This window comes from Solea senegalensis, linkage group LG16 (assembly GCF_019176455.1).
Source record: "Solea senegalensis isolate Sse05_10M linkage group LG16, IFAPA_SoseM_1, whole genome shotgun sequence".
Lineage (NCBI taxonomy): Eukaryota > Metazoa > Chordata > Actinopteri > Pleuronectiformes > Soleidae > Solea > Solea senegalensis.
In genome coordinates this window covers 11136648-11159807 of record NC_058036.1, presented here as the reverse complement: position 1 = coordinate 11159807, position 23160 = coordinate 11136648, and the positions used below count along the sequence as shown (strand labels likewise).

Sequence of the window (23160 nt, the reverse complement as noted above, 5' to 3'; positions counted from 1 at the left end):
GTAAAATGCAAATAATTAATTGGAAATATGATTGCTGCATGCTCGAGATACATACAAAACAAAACGACAGCTGATTTACTTTGCTGCACATTTTAGCTCGCAGTAAAAATTCCTATTGCTGCCTGCACAACCAATGTAGTGTCCTTTTCACCATTCAAAAAGTTGCGGCTATTAAATGTGTGTTTGTGCTAAATACCATGTGATCCCAATCCTGCAGTTACATTATGTAAAATGAAAAGACTATTAATGGTCTTCTCCTGTGCAAATCTTTCTTTTTTTGCATTATTGTCATTTACAATTAACACAGAACCATATTTGATGTCATTTTAAGTCTGCCTTACAATGACACTTATTTAAAAGGAGGACTGTAACAGCAAAACCTTTGTATTCCATTTATTGAGTGCAAGAAAAAATATTTCAAGATTATAATAGAATATAATAGAATTTATTCATCCCCGAGGGTGTATGTGTGAGAGATTATACTGCCATCTACTGGATGTTTTACACATTGCATTTGCGATCCATCCTTTGTGTCTCTCAATCAAGACTTTTTATCTGCTGTTTATGTTTTTGTAATACATCATAGGAACAATAATGACGTGTTAAGGGTAGTTTTATAACTCCAGATTCTTTCACTCCACTTGTTTATCTTCAACTCTAATTCAGATGTTCATCACATTCATCAGTAACTTTATGAACCGATAGTGAAGATAAGACAACCAGCCTCCCCGGGAATCACTGGTGAAGTGACCGCATCTCAGTGCATCACACGGTCACTGCCCCACAGTTGACGCCGAGTTCTGCCCCATGTCACGCTGTGCAAAAAGAAATGCTAATGAAAACTAATACATGCTTTGTCATAATAAAAAAAAACATTTCTCATAAAGTTTTCATATCGTACGCTTCTCTGACAGTAGCTCCGTTACCGAGAGGCCACATGACCGCGCTTTGGCGTGCTCGTACTGTGACGTCACTCAGGGAAATAATATTTTTCAGGGATTTATGTGGCTTTTAGGAAGGTTTTAAAAACATTAAGGTTTTACAAACATGAAACTCAATTAATTAAATAAAAAATATAGACTATACAGATCTATAAATGCATATGTCCATGTCTCGAGGTGTCCTGTGAACAGTTTTACTAGCGTCTCTTTTACTATTGTGGTCAATGGGAAAATTGCTTTTTGAGCCAAACGCGTATTATTGTTGCAGTACCATGAGTGGCCACTGGAAAAATGTCTCTTCAAGGCAGAGGGGGCGGTGCTCTGTCCAGTTCTTATAATATAGCCATGACACTCACGCGCGACAGAGAGAGCGGAAGTGAGAGATACTGTAACGAATAAGTCGACGGCGACATGTCACGCAACGCCCCCATACAACAGTGGACATAAAACACCGCCATTTTGGCAGGAAGCTGCATCGTCTCAGCCTGTGTCCACATAAACACATCAAGATGGTGGATTCTTGTTGTGCCCCGGGATGCCGAAACAGACGGGAACAAGGAAACGGTAAAGCATTTTACCGGATCCCCAAAGACCCTGAGAGACGGCAGAGGTGGATCACTGCCATAAAACGTGCTCGGATGTCGGAGCATTGGGAACCGTCAGCCAACGGATTCCGATTATGTAGTGATCATTTCATATCAGGTACATATCCCCACGGCTATTAAATACAATATCGTGTTTATTCCTGCACGTTTTACTGCTCTTTCTGGCATTTTACGTCACGAAAAAGGCAAGTTAGACATACGGGGCTATTAAGTGACGTCACTCGTATGGAACGGGGTCGTGTCGGGCATGTTGGGGGCTCTCGCCGTTGTTGTTATTTTGGCTGTGTGCGGATGTGTTACCTTACTTTTAACTTCATTTTCTCGGCCCTTTGTAAAGTATGGTGAGACGTTGCTGTGTCATGCGGTGCAGCAGCGCCTCGCATGATCACAAAGGGAAACAAATCGACAATGGACTGAGTTTTTCCCGCTTTCCCACTTGGCGGCAGACTGAAGGGAATCAGATTTCAGGCATAACAAGAAGACGTCGAATGGCTTGGGTGTCTGCTGTCAATCGAGAAAATATACCCACCGAGGGGGTTCCGCCATCAATGAGAGTGTGCTCCTTACATTTTAATTCTGGTAAGTTGAAAATCATATACGCTTTGCATTTGTTTCCTCTTTCGTCGTTCCACCACACACATGCAGATACACACAGGCAACTTGTAACTTGACATGTGATTGTTGAAATATTGTGGTTATGTACATTATGCATATGTACTATTATGCAATTGTTGAAATACTGTGGTTATAACACACGTACGTATATGTATGTATGTGTGTGTATACATATATACATATGTGTGTGTGTGTGTATATATATATATATATATATATATGTATATGTATAGTTTGGACACCTTCTCATTTAATGGTTTTTCTATACTATTACTATTTACATTGTAGATTCTCACTGAAGGCATCAAAACTATGAATGAACACATATAGATTTATGTAGTGAACAAAAAAACTGTGTGTGTATATTATATTCTGTCTAAACATATTTGAGGCAATAACCGTAGGTTTTGATTGTGTTACCAGGCAAACTGGCATATGAAATGCGTGACTCGGATCCAGATTGGGCACCATCTCTATGTCTAGGTTACAGCCAGACCAAGTCTACAGACACTGCACGCAATGCCAGACAACAAAACAGGAAACGGCAAAGGACACCTGAGATGGCCTAAACCACAATTAATGACACCACAACTGAGGCACCAATGCCACAGGGTCAAGAAGAAGCAGAGGGTGGAAATGAAGTTTGTGAGCTTGCCCGCAAGAGACCGCTGACACCGACTCTATTCCGTTTGGTATCAGGCACGTCGTTTTCCATTACTTCAACGTCATACTGCAGCGCAGCACAGTGCTGTTCGGTGTTATTCCCGTGTCGGATGTCGCACTCATGACTCTTCCAGTGATGACACTCTGACCAATCAGTGGCCGTTTAGTATCAGCTCAGTTCACTTGGAACTTCGCCAGAGCAGGTACCAAAAAAGGTACTATCCCTAATGGAAAAGCAAAAAATAACAGCAGCGTTCCTTCAAGCCAGCGGTACTCATCCCTGTCTTTTTACTCTTGAGCCAGTCTGAGACCAGTGCACATTAAAGAGTAAGGTATATAACGGATGGAATCTCTTATGTATAAAATCATAGCTATATTTATTATTACTGTGACTACAAATGTCAACATTACTGTTGGTGTTTCACCAGTATAATTTTTAAGTTATTTTAAATGTTAATCTCAAAGAACAGAACAGCATAACAGACAGCATATTGTTGCTGAAAGTCCTTTAAATTTACCTTAAAAACGAAAAACACGTAATCGACAGCACATTGCTTAAGAATGCAGTTTTTTTTCCATGTTCATCCTTTTCTCTCCTGTATCCCCTCCTTGAAAAGCAGACAGACTTTGACTTGCAGTTTAGCCTTCATTAGTTTTTAAGACTGCAAGTGGGTATTATAGGAGCAAATAACATTTTATTTATTTTTGTATTTATTTAAGGGGGACAATGCAGTTTAACATAGTTCCAAGACAAAGAGCTCATAGCAATTGCCAAGTTACAACTCCAGTTCCTCGTTTGGCTGCAAACAAATAAGAGTACTAACAGTACATCACAGCAGTCATTTCACAAAGCGCACATCATACAACAATAATAACAATTAACTTTAGCTAAAGTGAGTAAAGCTCTGATTTGAGCCAACATTTAACCTCCATAGATTTTATATTTGAAATTGATTTGACTCCACGTGGTAGTGAATTCCATATTTGACAGCCTCTTTCAGGAAAAGCTGATGGTCCAAACGTAGAGCGACAATGAAATATTTTACAGTAACCACTCCGTGCGCTCTCTAGTTACTATTATTTTTGTATTTCAATATTAATTAAATTACATTTCCTTATGCCTCAGAGTTGTTTGTTTGTGCTCTTAAATTTTGAGTACTTTTTTAAAATCTGCATCTTTACGTTTTGTGATGTATCGTGTGGGGATGCAATGATTAATCGTTTCTTGAAATCAATCATTGAATATTTTGGTAATTGATTGAGTGGGTGGAGTGCTTTCTTAACAATTAAAACAAGTTTCCTAATTTTTCAACTTCTTAAATGTAAATGTTTTTTTCCCCAATTTTTTTGCTCCATTTAACAAAGACATTATTAAAGGTGACTAATTCAGTTTTGTGGACAAAACAAGACATTTAGTTTTCATCAGATTAATCAGTTATGAAAATAATCATGATTTGCAGCCTTAAGTATTGTACTTTACTCAATTTTAAATCTCTGGAGCTTTAAGTCCTTGACTCTGAATATTTTTTTCAAATCTTGTGCACTAAAGATAAGGATTGTGTGGTAACAGGTCTGATTCCTGCTCATTATCATTCTGTGTGGAAGAATTTTAAGTCTTTCTTCACTTGACATCCTAAGGTTCATCGGCTGATTTGTCTCCATTTAATGGAAATTAAATAGAACAAAATATAAACAAATATCGGGGTATTTTTAGTCTATGCTGATATAGAGATAAGGGATATATGGGGTAACGTTTTTTGGGAGATGTTTGTGCTTCTCAAAGAGTGCGAGTGACAATACACTGCAAATAAACTAAACTCACTAATAAAATATCTTCTGTTTATGATCTGTATTACATGATCTTTAAATACATGTATTAATGCCTTTCATTTCAGACACTACCTCCATTATTTCTCTGGCTTTTTAATGTTAAATGAATGTTTACATATAACTTTGTTAATTCCATTTTTTTAGATATGTGTGTGTGTGTGTGTGTTAATTTATCATATTTAGTGTATTTTACAGATGTAAGCAATGTGATGTATTACATGTCATTTAGCAGACACTTTTATCCAAAGTGACTTACAAGGGAATTGAGTACAACCAGGGGTGGGGTTGAACTTGCGACCATGAAGTCTTTTGCACACAGGGTACTGGTCTTATATAATATCCATGTACTGCCTAGGAGTTAAAACAGCCTGGCCTGGCCTTTGAAGGGCCGCATTAAGGTTACGCCTGCATATGTATTGTCTACATTTATGTTAGAGTCAAAATTAGAATTGGACTTTAAACAGCATAACATATATTAAACATGTGCTAAACCTGTTCCTACTTGTGTTTTTATGTTTCAGGGAAAAAAAGTGAAAACCCTCGGTCACCTGACTATGTGCCCTCCATCTTCAAGAACGTGCCAACCCCAGAGAAGAAAAGGAAAGGGATGCAGCTGGATGAATTCGACAGAGGACAGAAGAGCAAACTCCAAAGATGTGAACGAGTATCTTCTCCACAAGACCGTTCTCTAGAAAGCAGCCTGCAGCCAACTGCAGAAAATGACACAGAAGCTCCTGCAGAGGAATCAACCTACAAAGAACTTAAAGAGGATTTCCAGCCCATTCCCACTGACAATGACGAACTAGCGACTCCACTGTGTTCCAGTGAAACCTGTAGGAAATACGTGAAATATCTTGAGTTGAAATACCAAGCAATAGAGAGTGAAAATCTGCTGTTGAAAGAGAAAATAAGCAGCACTGGACTAAATGAGACTGGTCTCCAAAACTATGATAAAAAGATCAATATTCTCACTGGTTTACCAACATATTCACTGCTGATGACCGTCTTTAACGTTGTAGCTCCCTTTTTACAGCAGTCAAACCACTTTAGACTCACAATATTTCAGCAGTTCATGCTGACTTTAATTAAGCTGAAAATGAATTTGTCCTTTGACTTTTTGGCGTATTATTTTGGCGTCGATTCAAGCGCCGTTTCAGAGGTTTTCAAACACTGTATCAGTGTCATGTATTGTAGGCTAGTGCCGTGTCTGGTTATATGGCCTGAGAGAGAATCTTTAAGAAAATCTCTTCCATGTGCATTCAGTAACAGTTCATTTGAAATGACAGTGTGCATTATCGACTGTTTTGAAATATGCATTGAGAAACCAAGCGACTTGTTAGCCAGTACTCAGTGTTTTTCAACGTGCAACACAATTAAGTATTTAATCGCCATCTGCCCCCGAGGCTCTATTTGTTTCATTTCCAATGGGTGGGGAGGCCGAACGAGCGACAAGTTCATCACACAGCAGAGTAACTTTTTGTCTCATTTGCTCCCGGGAGACCTTGTTTTGTCGGACAGGGATTTAGACGACGAAGACCACTCTTTAGATTCTCCCGAAGCGGAAATTACCATACCGGTGTACACTCTTGGCAATAACCAGCTAGATCCTGTTAAGCTGGAAAACACAGAATGTTTGGAATCTCTCAGAACACACATTGAAAAGGTCTTTGGTGTTCTGCAACAAAAGTACCCCATTTTGCAAAGCACCATGCCCATTGGTCTCACCGACGTCGACCAAGAAAATGATGTGACCTACCTGGACAAAGTTGTCAAAGTATGTTGTGCTCTCACTAATGTCTCTGAATCTCTTGTACACCTGCCTGAGCAGAACTACGGATCGTCAATCTGACAACAGTTGCTGGATAAAGCAACTAATGATCAATGTGCTGCAATGTCTCATCACAGATTTAGTTACAGATACACAATTTTGATTTTTCTTTTTATATCAAACCACTGTTTGATATAAGCTATATGCAGAACGTGCACAACAGAGGGTGAGAAAGCCTCTCCTCACTCTTCCCTTTAAATGGAAAAACTATGTTACAATGTGATTGTACACATAAAATATTAAGGAACATTTTCCATATTTTGTTTCTGCCAAATGCAAAGATATTTTCTGCAAAGTTTTACAAACTGCACTTCTAATACAACTCACAACAGCCAGCTCTGACAAAATGTTTTTTTTTCTTTTATTTTTCACTTACATTGTAAACTCTTTGTAAATAAACCTGTTTGTGTGTCAGTCATTTTGGGGTGAAACCTGTTTTGGTGGTGCTGTCAACTTCCTATAATAATAACACAAAATAGTTATTACCATCCTATGTCATTGTTAAAACAATGCAAGTATCTTGCCATGCTAAATACAATAATCTTTATTTTTATAAAAACTAGAGGCTGACCTAAATAAGTGGACTCCTCTTCCTTACTCTTTACAGGCCTGGATAATTTAACTGATGTCACTGTCATTTAAGTTTCTCATTGTTGATATTTGCTTGTTGTTTTGCCTGGAAAACATTCAAAACTAATGACATATAAAAACAACAACAACCCTTGGTTGTTGTTTTTTTTTTGTTGACCTGAAAACTGTAGCTGGGACATTTTTCTTGTCAGAACAAATTAGAATTATTTTTGTAAAAACAAACTTTTTAAATTTGGTGGGCAGCAGAGGATTTCCAGAATTTAACATGTGACATGGCTGACATAGGGGGATTCATTTCATGTACTGTATGTTTGTTTCTTATGTGTGAGTATACAGTATATATAGGTATATACATAATTAAGATTTTAATTATATAATATAATATATATATATAATATATAATATAATAATTAAGATTTAGTTCATTATTAGCTGCTAGTGTCTAATATGCAGTGACATTTCACCCATCTCCGTCTGAAGAACAAACTCAACAGTATAGTCTAAAAGCGGGAGCTCAAACTTTTGTAATTACATTTTTACTGCTGAGCCAGAAGTTATACACCCACGGCCTAACACTGGACTAATCATTCATTAATTTTCTACCACTTTAGTCCCAGAGAAAACCCATGCACACATGGGGAGAACATGCCAGCTCCACACAGAAAATTGAATGAAGCAGATTGATCGGATAACTTATTATCAAGATAGTTGACGATTCATTTAGTAAACAATTCGTAATTGAGTCATCATTGCAGCAACTTTTTCCCCAAAATATTGTGTCTTACAGCTGACAATATAGAAGCCCGCACAAAAAGATACAAAAAGTCATAATAATGAGATACTACTAAGTCATAAATATGAGATACCTTCGCTCTGATTTGCTTCAATCTGCAACTCTAATCTGTGACTTTGAATGGTGTACTTTACTGATTTTGGCAGAAATTGCTGCTACAGTAATCCAACTCAAGTAGTTTGAGTGCGTTGAAAAATATAAAATGTACTTTGAACTAATATACCTTGGAGTCAACACACCATCTGCCTCAAAAGGTGCAGCTGATTGTCCATCAAGATAAGCATTTTATCTGAACCTCATTAGAAAACATACCATACTTTTTAGAATATTAACATGTTGAACGTCATAGATAAGGTCATTGATTTCTCAGGTCAACTGGGCTCAGCCAAAGAAAAAAAGAAGAAACAGTGAACAAAAACAATCACACAGGAACAAAGGGATCTAGCAAGAGCTGTGACTAAATATTACTTGAGTACAGAAGCATGCACCTCAGACAGCTGGGATATCTGATAGGTCTAGACAGGTCTAAACTATCCCATCTAGATCTATAGAGTGTAAAGATCAAGAAAGATATAGTCCAGTCTGTCATTGACCTCATGGAGAATAATTGACTCAATCCTATGTGTCCTGATGAGAATGATCTGGTTGGCCTTTCCAATGGCTCTATGGCTCCACCTGCTGTGATCTGTAGTTTCTTGAAAGCTTTTGAGATAAGAGAAGAGGTCTACCAGGCATTCAAACAAACATGTGGACCCACCACCGTTGAAATTCAATGATAATATAACCAAGTCATGTCTGATATCTTCTCCACTGCACACACAAAAAGCAAGCACAAGATGTTGTTCTGAAGGTAGTCAGGAAACTGTCCAGCCACATGATCCTTGTGGCTCAAAGCAGGAAGGTGAATGCGAGGGATATCCTTGCCCACCCACTGGGTCCACTGCAATGGGCACTGGCACTGATGGGACCCAACAACAAACAAAAAAGGCTCCACTTGCCAGAGAGCTTAAAAAGAATGCTTCTCCTATACAGAACGCAGTCCAACAAGTATACTATACCATCATTGATAAGATAAGCCTGGTCCAAAAATGAATAGCAACAATAAAAACATTGTACAGATGACAGGATTAATGCTGGATCATGTGAGATCTTAACAAGAAAAGTACAGGGGGGACATGAAGTCCAGCAGTGGACATAATCCTTGTGCTGTCCAAACTCAACAAGTTTCTGGTGAAAGAGAGGAAACTCCCACTATAGAGCTTTAGACAGTGACGTCACATAACCAAGGAAATGCCTCTGACACAGCCCCTGGCAGGAAACAACATGGTTCATCTCATAACTGTATACAGTAGATATTAGACAACAGAAATCAGGCAATATGTCAGAACGTTTGTCTCTTCATCAGTTGCTTTCATCTTAAAAGTGAATGCTAAACCACACAATAATGACTGAATGCAATGAATGCAATTCTGATCTGATTTTTACATATCTGTTTCAAAGTCGCATCCGATTCCACCCACGCTGAGGAGGTAATATAGTAATGGTAAACGAATTGCGTAGAGCTGTGCTGTCTTGTGCCGGGACTTTACAGTGAAAAAGTGCCAATATATTGTATCTATCAGTCATTAAATGGTGCATCTAGGGTATGTAGACATGGTCAAGATGAGCTGCTCATGTTAAAAATTTTTTTTTACAAACTGCTGATCTACTGGGATTTTCATGCACAACAATCTCCAGGGTTTACACAGGATAGCCCAATAAAAGAGCATATATCCAATGAATATTAGCTCTCTGAGAGAATGTGCCTTGCCAAAAAGGCCAAAGCTTAGAGGGGAATAGCCAGGCTGGCTTCAAATGATCGATCAGCAAAAGTGACTCAAAATGTATTCATTACAAACAAGATGTTTAGAAAATTTACATATAATACCTTGAAGCTATGGCAGCCACACCTGCTTGCAAAATCCTACCATTTTAAGTGTCCACTCTGCCTAAAAAAGTGGCCGTTGAGTGTATGAGCTAGGAGTGGCGTTTTTTCTCACTGAATAATGTTGCTAATTATTTTATGTATTATATTAACATTTATTGACATATAAGAACGAGGGAGTCGCGCTTTAATAGCCGTAAAAATTGTTTCTGCGTTGGCAAACACAGTCGTATGTCCCTCCCGACAAGACTACATTACCCAGCATGCACCCGCAAATGTGTACATTGAAACGATTGGCTGGCACAATCACGCCCCCTTTGACACTTCAAGTCATGGGAGTCGCTGACAGATGTAGTGCATGTGAATTCTACGAGGGTGAGGGACAACACCATGGCCACCGTTGGCGTCACCGTCTCCCGCTTCCTTGACAGGCACAACAGTTTTATAAATAATTTCGTAAAAGTCTTCGCAAGGCGCGGCAGCCCGGGTTCTCGGCGGCCGTATTCCAGTGCTACGCACAAGGAAAATGAGCATGAATTCGGAGACTCGCCTCTAGCTGCTCCCAACTTTGTAGCATCTATGAAAACCAGCTCGAGACAGGTAAACGGCGAGTCCACCGTCCTGTTCACATCTTTAACTTTGTGTGGCTGGCTAACTACATGCTAGATATTCGACTTGTTAGCTTGTAGCGTCAGTTACAGGGTGAAGGCACACGTGTTGTCACATGTGGTGTACTTTGACCATCACCTGACATTGATTTCACACTGTGTTTGTCCCGTGTCTTTGTTTCTAGCAGAAGTTCAGAGAAGACACATTACTGCCCTTTTCAGCGTTCTTGACCGACAACTTCGGCCGGAGGCACAACTACCTGCGCATCTCCCTGACAGAGAAGTGCAACCTACGCTGTGAGTACATGTTCTGACTAAATAAATAAACCTCTTGTATGTGTCATTAGCTATTCAGTATTACGAAAAATGGAATGGAATGGAAACAAAGTTTAGGATTCAGACGCACCGTTAACACTACCTTGAAAAGAAAAGAAGTTTTGTTTTCAAGCCTTGAAAAATATTTGATGTGTTAATGTTTTTGTGGCTGTTTTTTTGCCTATAAAATCCTAGCACTGCATATGATGGCAAAAGGAAAAAAAACTCTTTGTCAGCCATCGATCTAAAAAGACAATACAGAAAAAAAAACCTGGAACTCAACATTGTGTAAATAAATATCAGTGTTGAATGTAATGCAACTCAGCCAAATATGTTTTACTTGAGATAAGACAACGGGGTTCAGTTTTGACTGACATTGTCAGAGTGATATTACTGAGGTTGTAGACTGATTAGTGATTTTTAACTGGACAGCAATTTATTAAGAGTTGTTCCTAATATTTTGTCCACCTCTTCCCATACATTAATCAATGTGTGGCGGGAGAATCACCACTCACTGTCACCAATTGATTCTGTATTTATTCCCCCAAGGCGATTTAAAAACACAGCATCTTCACATCTCTCTCTCTCTCTCTCTCTCTATCTATCTTTCACGCACATAGACAAACAGTTGATTTGTCTGCCCCTTCTCTCCAAACAGCATGTGCAGCCTGTATTAAACTTTTTTTGCTACGAAGAATGTAACATTGTAAACCAAGATACTCATAGAAGAAAAATAACATGAACATCATCTACGAGTATTTTGGTTTGTTCAGTAGATAGCATTAGCATGTTGGCACCCTTCTCTATTATCTATATAAACCCAGACACCAACTATATAAACCAGCAAAGTACCATCACTCTTTTAGGTAAACTTGCAGCTTGAAAGATTTGCATTTCCTCCAATGTGACCGCAGCAGGATGTTTAGACTATATATGTCATATAATCACTACAAAAGAGGATTTACACTTTTGGGCTAACCAGTGAAGCAAGGTTTTGCTTCTGATGAAGACAAACATTTTCACTGTTGAAGTCTAAATCTGTCTTGTTACTGTTGTAGCCAAGAGGCATTTGTAGCTTACATCTGAAAATAGGAGCAATCATTCATAAACCTGAAATGCTAGTACTCAACTCTGTAAAGTTACAAACTACACCATTCAAAGTTACAGTTTAGACCTGAAGCAACATTACTACATGCCGGCTAATATACAGTCAAGTACGCTTGAATACAATGGTTTACTGCCATGTGCAAACTGCATAGATGTGAGCTCATTTGATCAAAAACAAAGAATCACTTCATGTAGAAAATTATCAACAGTTTCATAGTCAAAAAATGAAAATAGAAATTCACCACTGTCAACCTTTTGTGAATGCCTTTTATTATGTATTGTGTGCTATAAAATCCTGACCCCTTGTTGCATCCCTCCTTCAGCAGATCATTCTACAGATCATTCATACCTCTGTGTATTCACCAATTTACAGTAGGATCAATGTATATGTTGAGTGGCTATTTCTTTTTCCTAATTTTTAGGTCAGTACTGTATGCCAGAGGAGGGGGTGAGGCTTACACCACGGGGCCAACTGCTGACCACTTCAGAATTACTGACTCTGGCTCGTCTCTTCGTCCAGGAGGGAGTGGACAAAATCCGCCTCACTGGAGGAGAACCCCTCATCAGACCTGACGTGGTTGATATCATCGGTGAGACTCAAATAAAAAGTTGTTGAGGACTGTTTGTTTTTTGCTCATATCTCATCTGATGTCCTTTGTGATTTCAGTATGCTGCTAGTCTTCACAATCACCTATGTAGAAACATGGATAGGACTACTATTCCTGCGATTGTTTATTCATAAGTTTTGGTTGATTGCCTGAGCTGTTAAACATTTTTAACCATATGATATGTATTAAGTGGATGTAGTGACAAATACTCTGAAAATGTATTTAAATGGGTGGGAATTTGGTCAACTGGCATTCACTCCCAGATCAGATGACATTAGCTGTTTACATGAGCAAAATCTTTTTACTTTTGATTAGAATTTACAATTCCCCATTTTACATGGAAGCAGAAAAAGAAGCTTCACTTTTGCTTCTGTAGTAAACAAATGCTACATGTGTCTGCTCATCCCCTCGCTGTCCACTGTCTTTCTCATTGTCCTCCTCTTCTGTTTGCCAGATTTTTGTTATGTTTATGTTCATTATTCATAATGGAAATACATCAGTTTCAAAATCGGCTACAGCTATTGCTCCCGATCAGCATTGTTGGGAATACAAGACCCGTGTGAACATGGTAATTTATTCTTTGTCAAGATACAACACTGGCAAGGTAGCTAGCTGAGGGAGCTTTTCTTTATTCAAGGCTAAGAGGAGAATTCAACTGCTATGTCATGCCAAATCAACACGACAGAGGTATTTACAGTGGAGGAAAAAAGCATTTTAACCCTCTCTGTTTTTGTAAGTTCACCCACTGACAAACGAATTAACGGTCTATACTTTTAATTGTAGGTTTATTTTAACAGGGGGAGACAGAATATCAAAATGAAAATCCAGAAAATCACATAAAACAAAAGATTTAAATTATTTTGCAATTCAATGAGTGAAATAAGTATTTGACCCCCTATCAAAACATTACTAAGTTCTTGGTGGAGAAACCCTAGTTGGCAAGTACAGTCGTCAGACGTTTCTTGTAGTTGATGACCAGGTTTGCACACATCTCAGGAGGAATTTTGGACCACTCCTCTTTGCAGATCCTCTCCAAATCCTTAACGTTTTGAGGCTGTTGCTTGGCAACTCGAAGCTTCAGCTCCCTCCACAGATTTTCTATAGAATTTAGGTCTGGATACTGGCTAGGCTTCTCCATGACCTTAATGTGCTTCATCTTAAGCCACCCCTTCGTTATGCCGTGGCTGTATGTTTTGCTGGAAGACCCATCCACAACACATTTTATGTTTCCTGGCTGAGAGAAGGAGTTTGTCACCCAGGATTTCACGGTACAAGGACCCATCTATCTTTCCCTCGATGTGGTGAAGTTGAACTGACCCCTTACCAAAGACACATTCCCAAAGCATAATGCTTCCACCTCCATGCTTGACAGTGGGGATGATGTTCCTGACAGTGGGGATGATGTTCTGAATTCCTCTTCCTCCAAGTGATTTTGATCTCACTTGACCACATCACCTTCTCCCAATCATTCTCTGAATCATTCAGGCGTTCATTGGCAATCTTCAGACGGGCCTGTATGTGCCTTCATGAGCAGGAGCACCTTACGGGTGCTGCTGGATTTTAATCTATTACGGTGTAGTGTGTTACCAATGTAATTAGTTGAGATTACTTTATTAAAGTAAGAGGACTAGTCTGTGGGAGCCAGAATTCTTTATTGTTGGTAGGGGATCAAATACTTATTTCACTCTATGAAGTGCAAATAAATTTCTTTGTTAGTGGGCAAACTTACAAAATCAGTGAGGGATCAAATAATTATTTCCTCCACTGTATCATTCATCAATTATCAGTCACCCTATTGGTGGGTCAGGACCAAAAAAAAAGGGAGTGACAGCACTGGACAATACAGTTTACACTGGGATACGATGTGTTCAGCTGCTCCACTTTGCTCTGCACAGACACAGTAAGCTTTAGGACTCTGTCCTCACAACCGAGGATTTAACTGGGAGGCTTCTTCTCTCTGCAAAATCCAGTTCATGTCTTTACAGAAAACAATATTTACTAATGAGTATTAAAATCAGTCAGTTTGGGGGGTGAGAGTACTAGATACTGAATGCAGAGCAAGAACAACCCTGGAGCATCAGACACGTAACACATTTTTCTGAAAGGACTGATTTAGTATCCAAAGGTTGAAGATTTATTACCATTATGATCAGGAGAGGAAGAGAACTGGGTGCCACTGCATGCTTTTGTTTTAAGACGCTTGAAAATTCATTTTACACGGCAACTACATTAGATTGGTCTAAGACTTATAACACATTGCACCATTGTGTAAGTTCACTGCCTGATGCGTTGATTAAGTGTGAAAGGAATGCAGTGTGACCATCGGCTGATGTCTTTACAGAGGACAATAGGTCCCATGATGAATCTGCAATTATGACCATTACCTGACTGATTGTCATTATGATGTCACGTGAGTGGAAGTGGAAACAATGTGGTGACTTTTAATGTCCTTCAGTTGTTGTATTTCTTGATGATAAGGAAAGATGATGGACTGAAAGTCATCGTCGGTAGTAACACTGTAGGTGTGTGCCAGACTTTGTGTGAGTAGCATGTTTGTATCATATCAGATTAGATCACTGCTTATCTTGACTCACTGATTAGTGCCACACTTATCAAGTAACCTCGCCAGTAAAATAAATAAACAATTTAAATGTGGACTTTGAAACACAGAGCTGGAACCAGAGTGGGGTTAAGGGGGCTCAGCTACTCATTTGTTTTTGGCTCCTTCTCTTTATAAAAATGGTTGAGTGCAGCATATTAATTGGCTAAGGTACATGTGACTCCAGGCCTGTATGTGCTGTTCTACTGAAATACAGTTGAGAAAATCAGGAAAGACAGATGGAAATGGAAAATCATTTGTAAAGTTTTAGTGATTTTACCTCATCTGGTCCTCGACTTGAACTTTCGGCCCCCTCTGTAATTAAGTAACATATATATATATATATATACAGTTTTATTTTATATATGTATTATATATTTTATTGCAGTATTCCAAGGTAAATTGCATTTAAACATGTGACCCAGACATAATCCTGTTAGAACTAGCTTGTATGGATCAATCATTTAATTTATAACAAAAAATCTTGTTGGTCTTGGTCTTGTGTTTTTCTTCTCCAGCTGAACTGAAGAAGCTGGAGGGCCTGAAAACCATTGCAGTAACAACCAATGGCATGAACTTGGCCAGGCTCCTGCCAAAGCTGAAAACTGCTGGAGTTGACCTTATTAATATCAGCCTGGATTCACTCGTTCCTGCAAAATTTGAGTTTATTGTCAGACGAAAAGGTAGGGGATTCAAATAGATCTATCTATCTATCTATCTATCTATCTATTATACATACTTTCTTTTTTAATCCCTAGGGTTCCATAAAGTCATGGAGGGTATCGATAAGGCCATTGAAATGGGCTTCAACCCTGTCAAGGTATCTTGTTCACTTTACTTAAAAATCTTGACGATGTTTGACTCTCAAGATCCTCTTGTGCTTTGTCTTTGTTTGTATAACATTTTCCTGATACATTTTCAATATGGAAGATCAACTATGGGATGAATATTGTGATGACTAAACTGCAATTGGAAATAGATGCCAGAGAAAAGAAGACATAGAGGAGCTCGATGCTCTACAATGTACGCAACATTTTATTAAAATGTTAGCATTGTAACTAATTATTATTTTCATAATCAATTAATGTGTTGATTATTTTCTCAGTTAATCAAGTACTTGTTTAGTCCATAAAAAGTCAAGAATGTGGACCTACACCTCTATGTGATGATCTCAAATATCTTGTTTTGTACAGAAACCGAAAGGATCCAGTTTGGTTTGTGGTTTTGTTAATGATTTCTTTGTTATATGGAGCATAGAAACCAGAGAATATTCACATTTGAGAAGCTGAAAAATCTGAAAACTAAATGATTAAAGAAAACGCGATTAATCGATTATCAGAATAGTTAACGATTAATTTAGTAATCGATTAACTGAATATTCGATGCAGCCGTAACTGTATGGATCATTGACAAAACCCAGTGCAAAGTCCATTAGCCCAAGCCCATGTTTTTGTCTGTATTACTACAGTGAGGCCACACTGTCTGTGAACTTCCCCCTGTATAGAGGGGAATAAGTACTAAAAAGGGGATAGTTTGAGGTGGAAGAAAACTTGTGTAAGAAGTAGCTCGAGTCATGGAGGTTAGCTCTCACTGAGAACTTGGCAACACTGAGCAACATGAGGAAATACAGATAATCGCTTCTTACCATTTGCTGTATATCAATGTTAAGATAGCTATTCCTTGCACCAAATTACATAGAGAAAATCAGCAATTTTACATCACAGCACACAGGAGTTCATAGATCCTCTGCTGCCTACATCTGTTCAAAAGTGTTATTAGCACTTGCGCCACACCACATGCATTTAAAGCACAAAGAACAAAGAACCTCCCTTCTAAAACACCACTATACTTTCCAACAAATCAAGCAATTCTAGTGGATCAATGTGACCGTCAGGGTCCTAAACATGATCTGACCAAGTGACATCTTTTAAACGTAATAGACCAAAGTCTTGGAAACCTATGGGATATTTTAAATATTGCAATTAAATATTAATGTTTATGTTTCAAGCTAGATAGTCATTTTGATTCTGTTGATTCAAGAAAATGGTGTAAATTGAGGCTGGCATCCTGAAAGCTTTATTTTTGTTGTGTTGCCCTCTGTAGGTAAATTGTGTGGTCATGCGAGGCCTTAATGAGGACGAGTTGATAGACTTTGTGGCCCTGACAGAAAACAAGCCTGTGGAGGTGCGTTTCATTGAATACATGCCCTTTGATGGTGAGTGCTCACTTCCTTGAGTGTCTTATTACACATTAACTAAAAAGGCTGTATTCTAATTTCTATTACTGCATTATTTTCACATATCATTTGTTTATGCTTCACAAAAAATGTTAACAGTTTCTGGGATACTAACCAAAACACATCCCCAGAAACCAGCCTGGGACATGGAGGCTAGCTCTCAGATAAAACATGGCTGTCAGCACAAACATAGAGTTTTAACAATTTAACAAAATGCTCATCTAATGAAGTCTACACCTGATGAAATCTATGCTATCATATACATATTTTTCCCATGTCTTGTGTTGCTTTGTAAACTTGTCTCTCACCACACCAAAGTCCATCGAAAGAAATCTGCTATTTTACCTCCATCAGACTTTGGTGCAGGAGAGAGTGGAGTCTAAAAACTTCAGTGTACAGTTGGAAAATGCTTTCTAAAAGTGAGACACACAATGACAAAAAAAGAAATCCTAGGATAGAGGTGATAGCAGACTTGAGCAGCCATATATTGAGTGTAGATACAGTGGGAATTAGAATGTCACTGTTAAACAAGCATTCATATCAAGATGAGCATGCATTTTTCACATTGCAGGAATAAAACCTGAACTATTACGTAAGCATGGGATTTTTTTTTCATTCAACAATGTAGGATGCTTTTGTCTACAGAGCCCATAGCTTATGCAACAGTGTTAAAGTGTTTTCAATCAACTGGTATTATATGTGATGTGTTTGTATTTAGATGGATGCTTTTAAGTTGTATTCTAAAATTTTTTTTAGAATAGACAGTATTTGTCTTTTCAAAAATGTGTTCTGTATGTTTGTGAGCAGCAGTCTTGCTGTGCCACTGATGTTGGCTTCAGTTTATTGTTGGTTGGTGAATTATTAGAATATGATGTAGCTTGTGATAAGTTGATTTGTTACAATACGTATGACCCCCACTGCTTCCTCCACTCTCTGCAGGCAACAAGTGGAATTTTAAGAAGATGGTGAGTTACCAGGAGATGCTGGACCGCATCAAGCAGCAGTGGCCTAAGTTGGAAATGCTTCAAACTGGACACACAGACACTGCTAAGGTCAGCTCCCAGTATTACTAGCACTGATGTTAGCACCTTTCTTGTCTTGCTGTGGTGCATTATTTAGAATTTCTCAGAGGAATATTGCATTGATGGTTGAAACTTTTACTTCTTTATGTCACATTTGTTTTGATTATTCATTCAGACTCCACTGCACATAAGTGATAATTATAGGTCATGTTTCTCTGTGTTGCAACAGGCGTTCAAAGTGCAAGGCTTCAAAGGCCAGGTGGGATTCATCACCTCCATATCTGACCATTTCTGTGGCTCCTGCAACCGCTTGCGCATCACTGCAGATGGCAACCTCAAGGTGAAGCTATAGCACTACTTACAGTCTAAGTAAACCTTACTTACACTTAACATAAATCACATATTGTCAAAGATGCGGGCTGTATTTGTCAACTTTATACAAGCAGAATATTTGTTGTATAGATGGAGCATTATGTTTCTGAAATGGCTAGATGGTAAATGTATCAGCACAAATGTGTTTAAATGCTTGGTAGTTTAAAAGATGTAAAAACGACTGTATCGGTCTGATATCACTATCAGTAGATTAGATGCACAAGGTTGTGATATTGGCTTCGGTTTTGAGCCATCCCAAGTTCATGAGGTTTTCTGGCTCTGGCAGTCAGCATGGAATGTTTAATCTCATATTCCCCTGCTTTTCATGCCTCAGGTGTGTTTATTTGACAACTCTGAAGTGTCTCTCAGAGACCTCTTACGCTCTGGGGCATCAGAAGAGGAGCTATTACAAATCATAGGAGCAGCTGTTGGCAGAAAGAAGAAACAACATGCAGGTAGATTTAAGTTGTTTCACTCACGCATCATTTGTGGGTGTTTTTCTCTCACAGTCCTGAGCAATTCTGTTTATCTGTTTTAGGCATGCTCAATCTCTCTCAGATGAAGAACAGGCCCATGATCCTCATTGGTGGGTGACAGAACTGTATGTACTCATACTCATACTTTGTTCATTCAATGCTCATGTCTTATTTTGCAGTGCTTTTTTTTTTTACTTTTTAACTTTGACCACAAGTGCCTCCAAACCATCTTATGAAGAAGTAGTTGCCACTAAGCGTCTCCATGGTCACCATGGCTAAAGATCAATGCGAAGAGTAGTTGAGTTCTATGTAGATAATGTTAGTTTCAGAAGTTGTCTGGCAGGACAGTACAGGAGTCTTTTAGTCATGGGTATATAATGTAAGCTAGGCGATAACTATGGGGCTGTCCACATGGAAATGAGTCTAGGTGAATCCACTAATTTTATTGTATCTGCGTTTTATCCAAACTGTAATGCTATTTTTCGAAATCAGGTTCTAGAGCGGGAAAATCTCAAAATGCCCCCCTTATGGTGTCATAATCCCACCTCTCTTGCGCTTGCTTTTGCTGTTGCTTATCTTCATCGTCGACTTCTTGTGTTTGGAGGACATTTATTTTCTTTCCTTAGTCGTCCCGACTTTATTCATTCTGTCTGTTTCTGTCATTGTATACATCGTAATGTATACTTATTAGAATAAAGCTTTATTTAAAAAAAAGTCTGTACACAGCACTCATGCCGTATGTGCATGCTACATGTCTTCTTCTCCAGCAGCGGTACAGCGTCACATACAGGCCTGGCATATGTACTACAGCGTTTAGAGTAATTTTTCCCTTGGAAGTATTTTTCCTGTACAGAGACATTATATGTTTATCTTGAAATAACTGTTTAACAGTGTTGTTCTTATTCCAACAGAGCCTCCATCTGCTCTTTCAGCAGCTCCTCACACCGCTTGTTCAGACATCAGAAGAGTCCTGAAACAAGAGGAGGTTTTGTGCCTTTCAGATTGCACCACTTTAACCCCAATTACCTATTTTTACCGCTCTAGAACTGCAGTGAGCAGGGCCACCCATCAAGGATTGCACATCTGCAAAGAAAGACCTAATGCAACAGACAATCCACACTTTGTAGCACCAGCTGCTTGTCGCAGTTTGAACAGTTGTCATTTAAACACCTCAAGCTTCAACACGCACAAAAATGTCATGAGCAAAATGAATGGAAAAGACTGTCTCAGGTGCGCACAAGCCAGGAAACCTAATGCTTTGAAAAGACTCTTACATAGGACCCAAGGAATTCCCATGTTTTGCCCAATAATGGAACCTAAAATATATCTTAATCAACACAGTGTTATAAGAATGTGCCATAATCAGTATTCCACCCAAAATCCCACTGGAAAACAATCTTTGAGTGATCAGACGAAGTCGGACACAAGTGTGACCAACACCCACCTGCCTGAAATTACTGAAGTCCATCTGACGCATACAGATGCTCAAGGAAGAGCCACCATGGTGGATGTTGGAGGGAAAGTTCCCTCATGTAGAACAGCCACAGCTCACGCCACTGTCTTGTTGGGTTCCACTGCTTTTCGGCTACTTCGGGATAACCAGCTGGCTAAGGGTGACGCCTTAACTGTTGCCCAGTTGGCCGGGATCATGGCTGCCAAGCAGACCTCGACCCTCATCCCGCTCTGCCACCCACTCCCCTTAAACCATGTCTCCATTACCTTTGACCTGGAAGAGCTACAGGACGCTGCGTTCATCACTGCAACATGTAGCACTACGGGCAGAACGGGAGTTGAGATGGAGGCTTTGACAGCCGTTTCTGTGGCTGCACTAACCCTATATGACATGTGCAAGGCTGTGAGCCATGACATCGTCATTAAGGATGTCAAGCTCATGAGTAAGACAGGCGGAAAGAGGGACTTTCACCGTCACCCTTGAACACGTGTGTGGAACAGGAAAACAAAAAAGACCTGGTATTAGAATCTGTCTTCAGTGAACTGATCACATGTGGAAAATATTTAAATTCAACACAGCCAGTGCGTCCTCCAAGATGATACAAAACACCACAATCTGAGCACTTGAACCCAGTCTGTCCTAACACATTGACACGTCTGTACAGTCTCAATCGTGTAAAGCAACATTTTGTTCTCATAAACAGACGCGGGATCAGGGTGTGAACATAATCTGTAGGGATGAGTTGAGATGATACTCCATATCTGTACGGGTTCCATACAGTAGCAACATGTAAAAAGATTTCATGTGACGTGGACGTGAGTGAAGGCTGTATGCCATGCAGTGAGAGCATTGTTTTTAAAATAGTTATAAAAACAACAATAATAATAATATTAGCTTGGTGGGTGTCAACACAAATGTGTTAATTGTGAAGTTGTCTAAAAGACAAAAAACACTGAATCGGACTGAAAATAGTATCGGCAGATACTCATGATTGTGATAATGGCCTCGTATCAAACAGAAAGTGGTATTGAGCCATTTTTAGCTCTCCTCACTTGTGATTGGATCACTTGGGACAGATTTGTAAACCAGGTCTGAATGGTCTGAAAAGTGAATCTCTCAATTTCAATGATCACCCCCATACTTACTGATGGTATCATTACCAGAACCAATTTAATTACTTGATCTCCCTCTTTTCTTCTTATTTTTTTTAAACATACAAGCAACATGTAGTGATGTATCTATTCAATTTGGCTGGTTTACTTGTTCAGAATAGCAGCTGTAATAGAAAATAGTTACAAACATAATTATGGAAATAGCTTGCTCTTGTCATGATTATATTGTGAATTATCTTCATAGTCACCTTTAAAACTATGAAGCTCTATGAAAACAATTCAAATCTTACATAAGAATGTGTAATGCACAACATTTAGTGTATGTATGAAGAGGCTGTAGATAAAATGCAGTCAGACTGGTGTGTGTCTTTTGTCTCAAGAAGGCAACCAAGCCTCCCTAGAAGGTTTTCAGTGAAGGACATAGTTCACTCTGGACAGCACACATAGACAACCAGTCACCCTCACATCCACACTCAGTCTCCAAAGTTATTCATTTACATGTCTGTGAATTGTGGGAGGAAGCAGGAGTAGCTGCAGAAAAGACTCAACACTATGCCGAATGTGTTTAACCTAGAGTTGTCTACATGAAATGTGTAGATGATTAATGCACATAGAGTTACAAAAACAGCCAAGTCATGAAAGAAGGTGAGTTAAGGGCCAGTCTCTAAGCTGCTTTTCTCATGTCTGACATGTAGCATACATGCAGATTTGCACAGCTATTCTCGGAACTCTGCGTTGACTATTCATTTGGACTGCTTTTGTAAAGCATTATCCGTATTCTTAACCATAACATAGTTGATATCTATCCTTAACATTGACTTAACCTCAATTCAAATCTTGAATTTAACCATTTCCCCAGTTCTGCCTCATCCTAACAAGGTCAGTGTTGAACAGGTACTAAAGAGGTAACAAACATATGCACACAAACCTTTGTGTGAAACAATTTTTCCAGGCATATTTGAAAATAGAAATGCCAGTAGGATTAATTTGGTTCAGCTTCTAATTGCAAGTGAGTAGTTCAGGGAGCATGAGTTGACCACTTCAGAGTCCAGATCTTAACTCCATGGAGAATTCTTGAATGTACTCTACATACATTTTACGCATCAACAACAAAAAAAATGTATCTGTAAATTATAATAAATGTGACATCACTTACCATTTATAGAAACAATACCTCAAATAATGCATGCTATGTAATCAAAGCTAAAGGTGCTCTAATAAAACATTGACATTTGAGTGTGTGATCTTGTGTGTGTACAAGGCTGATGTGCAGAACTCTAGTAATTACAGAGGTGTAATCATTATAATGTTGATAAGCCACACCATGAAGATGTGGGAAAGAGGAAGAAAAGAAGTTAAGATCAGTGAGCAGTCGTTTGGGTTCATGAGAGTTATGATGATGTGATGTTTGCTTTGAGAGGGCTGACAGAAGAAGCTGCACTGTGTCTTTGTGGATCTAGAC

General features: G+C 38.9%; 2 protein-coding genes across 7 annotated transcripts; both read left to right on the top strand.

The window, feature by feature from the left end:
• The first annotated feature begins 1307 nt into the window (after nt 1–1307).
• LOC122783361 lies at nt 1308–6900 on the top strand. 5 transcript variants are annotated; one of them, XM_044048118.1, is made up of 4 exons: nt 1578–1643; nt 1993–2125; nt 2585–2860; nt 5176–6900. In XM_044048118.1, the coding sequence occupies exons 3-4, from the start codon at nt 2764–2766 to the stop codon at nt 6501–6503; spliced, it is 1425 nt and encodes a 474-aa protein (XP_043904053.1). In that variant the 5' UTR covers nt 1578–1643; nt 1993–2125; nt 2585–2763; the 3' UTR covers nt 6504–6900. The 5 variants fall into 5 exon arrangements, with proteins under 5 accessions (XP_043904051.1, XP_043904052.1, XP_043904049.1 ...); XM_044048117.1 differs by having other exon boundaries at nt 1575–2125; XM_044048115.1 differs by lacking the exon at nt 2585–2860 and having other exon boundaries at nt 1587–1643; nt 1884–2125.
• Nucleotides 6901–10134: 3234 nt separating this feature from the next.
• mocs1 (molybdenum cofactor synthesis 1) lies at nt 10135–22934 on the top strand. Of its 2 annotated transcripts, none has more exons than XM_044048022.1 (11): nt 10135–10390; nt 10584–10695; nt 12243–12410; nt 15546–15710; nt 15786–15847; nt 17131–17242; nt 18203–18315; nt 18515–18625; nt 18992–19112; nt 19196–19243; nt 20045–22934. In XM_044048022.1, the coding sequence occupies exons 1-11, from the start codon at nt 10181–10183 to the stop codon at nt 21067–21069; spliced, it is 2247 nt and encodes a 748-aa protein (XP_043903957.1). In that variant the 5' UTR covers nt 10135–10180; the 3' UTR covers nt 21070–22934. The 2 variants fall into 2 exon arrangements, with proteins under 2 accessions (XP_043903957.1, XP_043903958.1); XM_044048023.1 differs by having other exon boundaries at nt 19196–19258; nt 20045–20374.
• The last annotated feature ends 226 nt before the right edge of the window (nt 22935–23160 follow it).

Excerpts from the sequence above, each read along its gene's own strand:
- LOC122783361 (XM_044048114.1), top strand. The coding sequence starts at position 1,885 with ATGGTGAGACGTTGCTGTGTCATGCGGTGCAGCAGCGCCTCGCATGAT. Across the intron at positions 2,126-5,175 it reads CTCCTTACATTTTAATTCTG|GGAAAAAAAGTGAAAACCCT; the intron begins GTAAGTTGAAAA and ends TTTATGTTTCAG.
- mocs1 (XM_044048022.1), top strand. The coding sequence starts at position 10,181 with ATGGCCACCGTTGGCGTCACCGTCTCCCGCTTCCTTGACAGGCACAAC. Across the intron at positions 17,243-18,202 it reads TGAATACATGCCCTTTGATG|GCAACAAGTGGAATTTTAAG; the intron begins GTGAGTGCTCAC and ends CACTCTCTGCAG. Across the intron at positions 19,113-19,195 it reads AAAGAAGAAACAACATGCAG|GCATGCTCAATCTCTCTCAG; the intron begins GTAGATTTAAGT and ends TATCTGTTTTAG.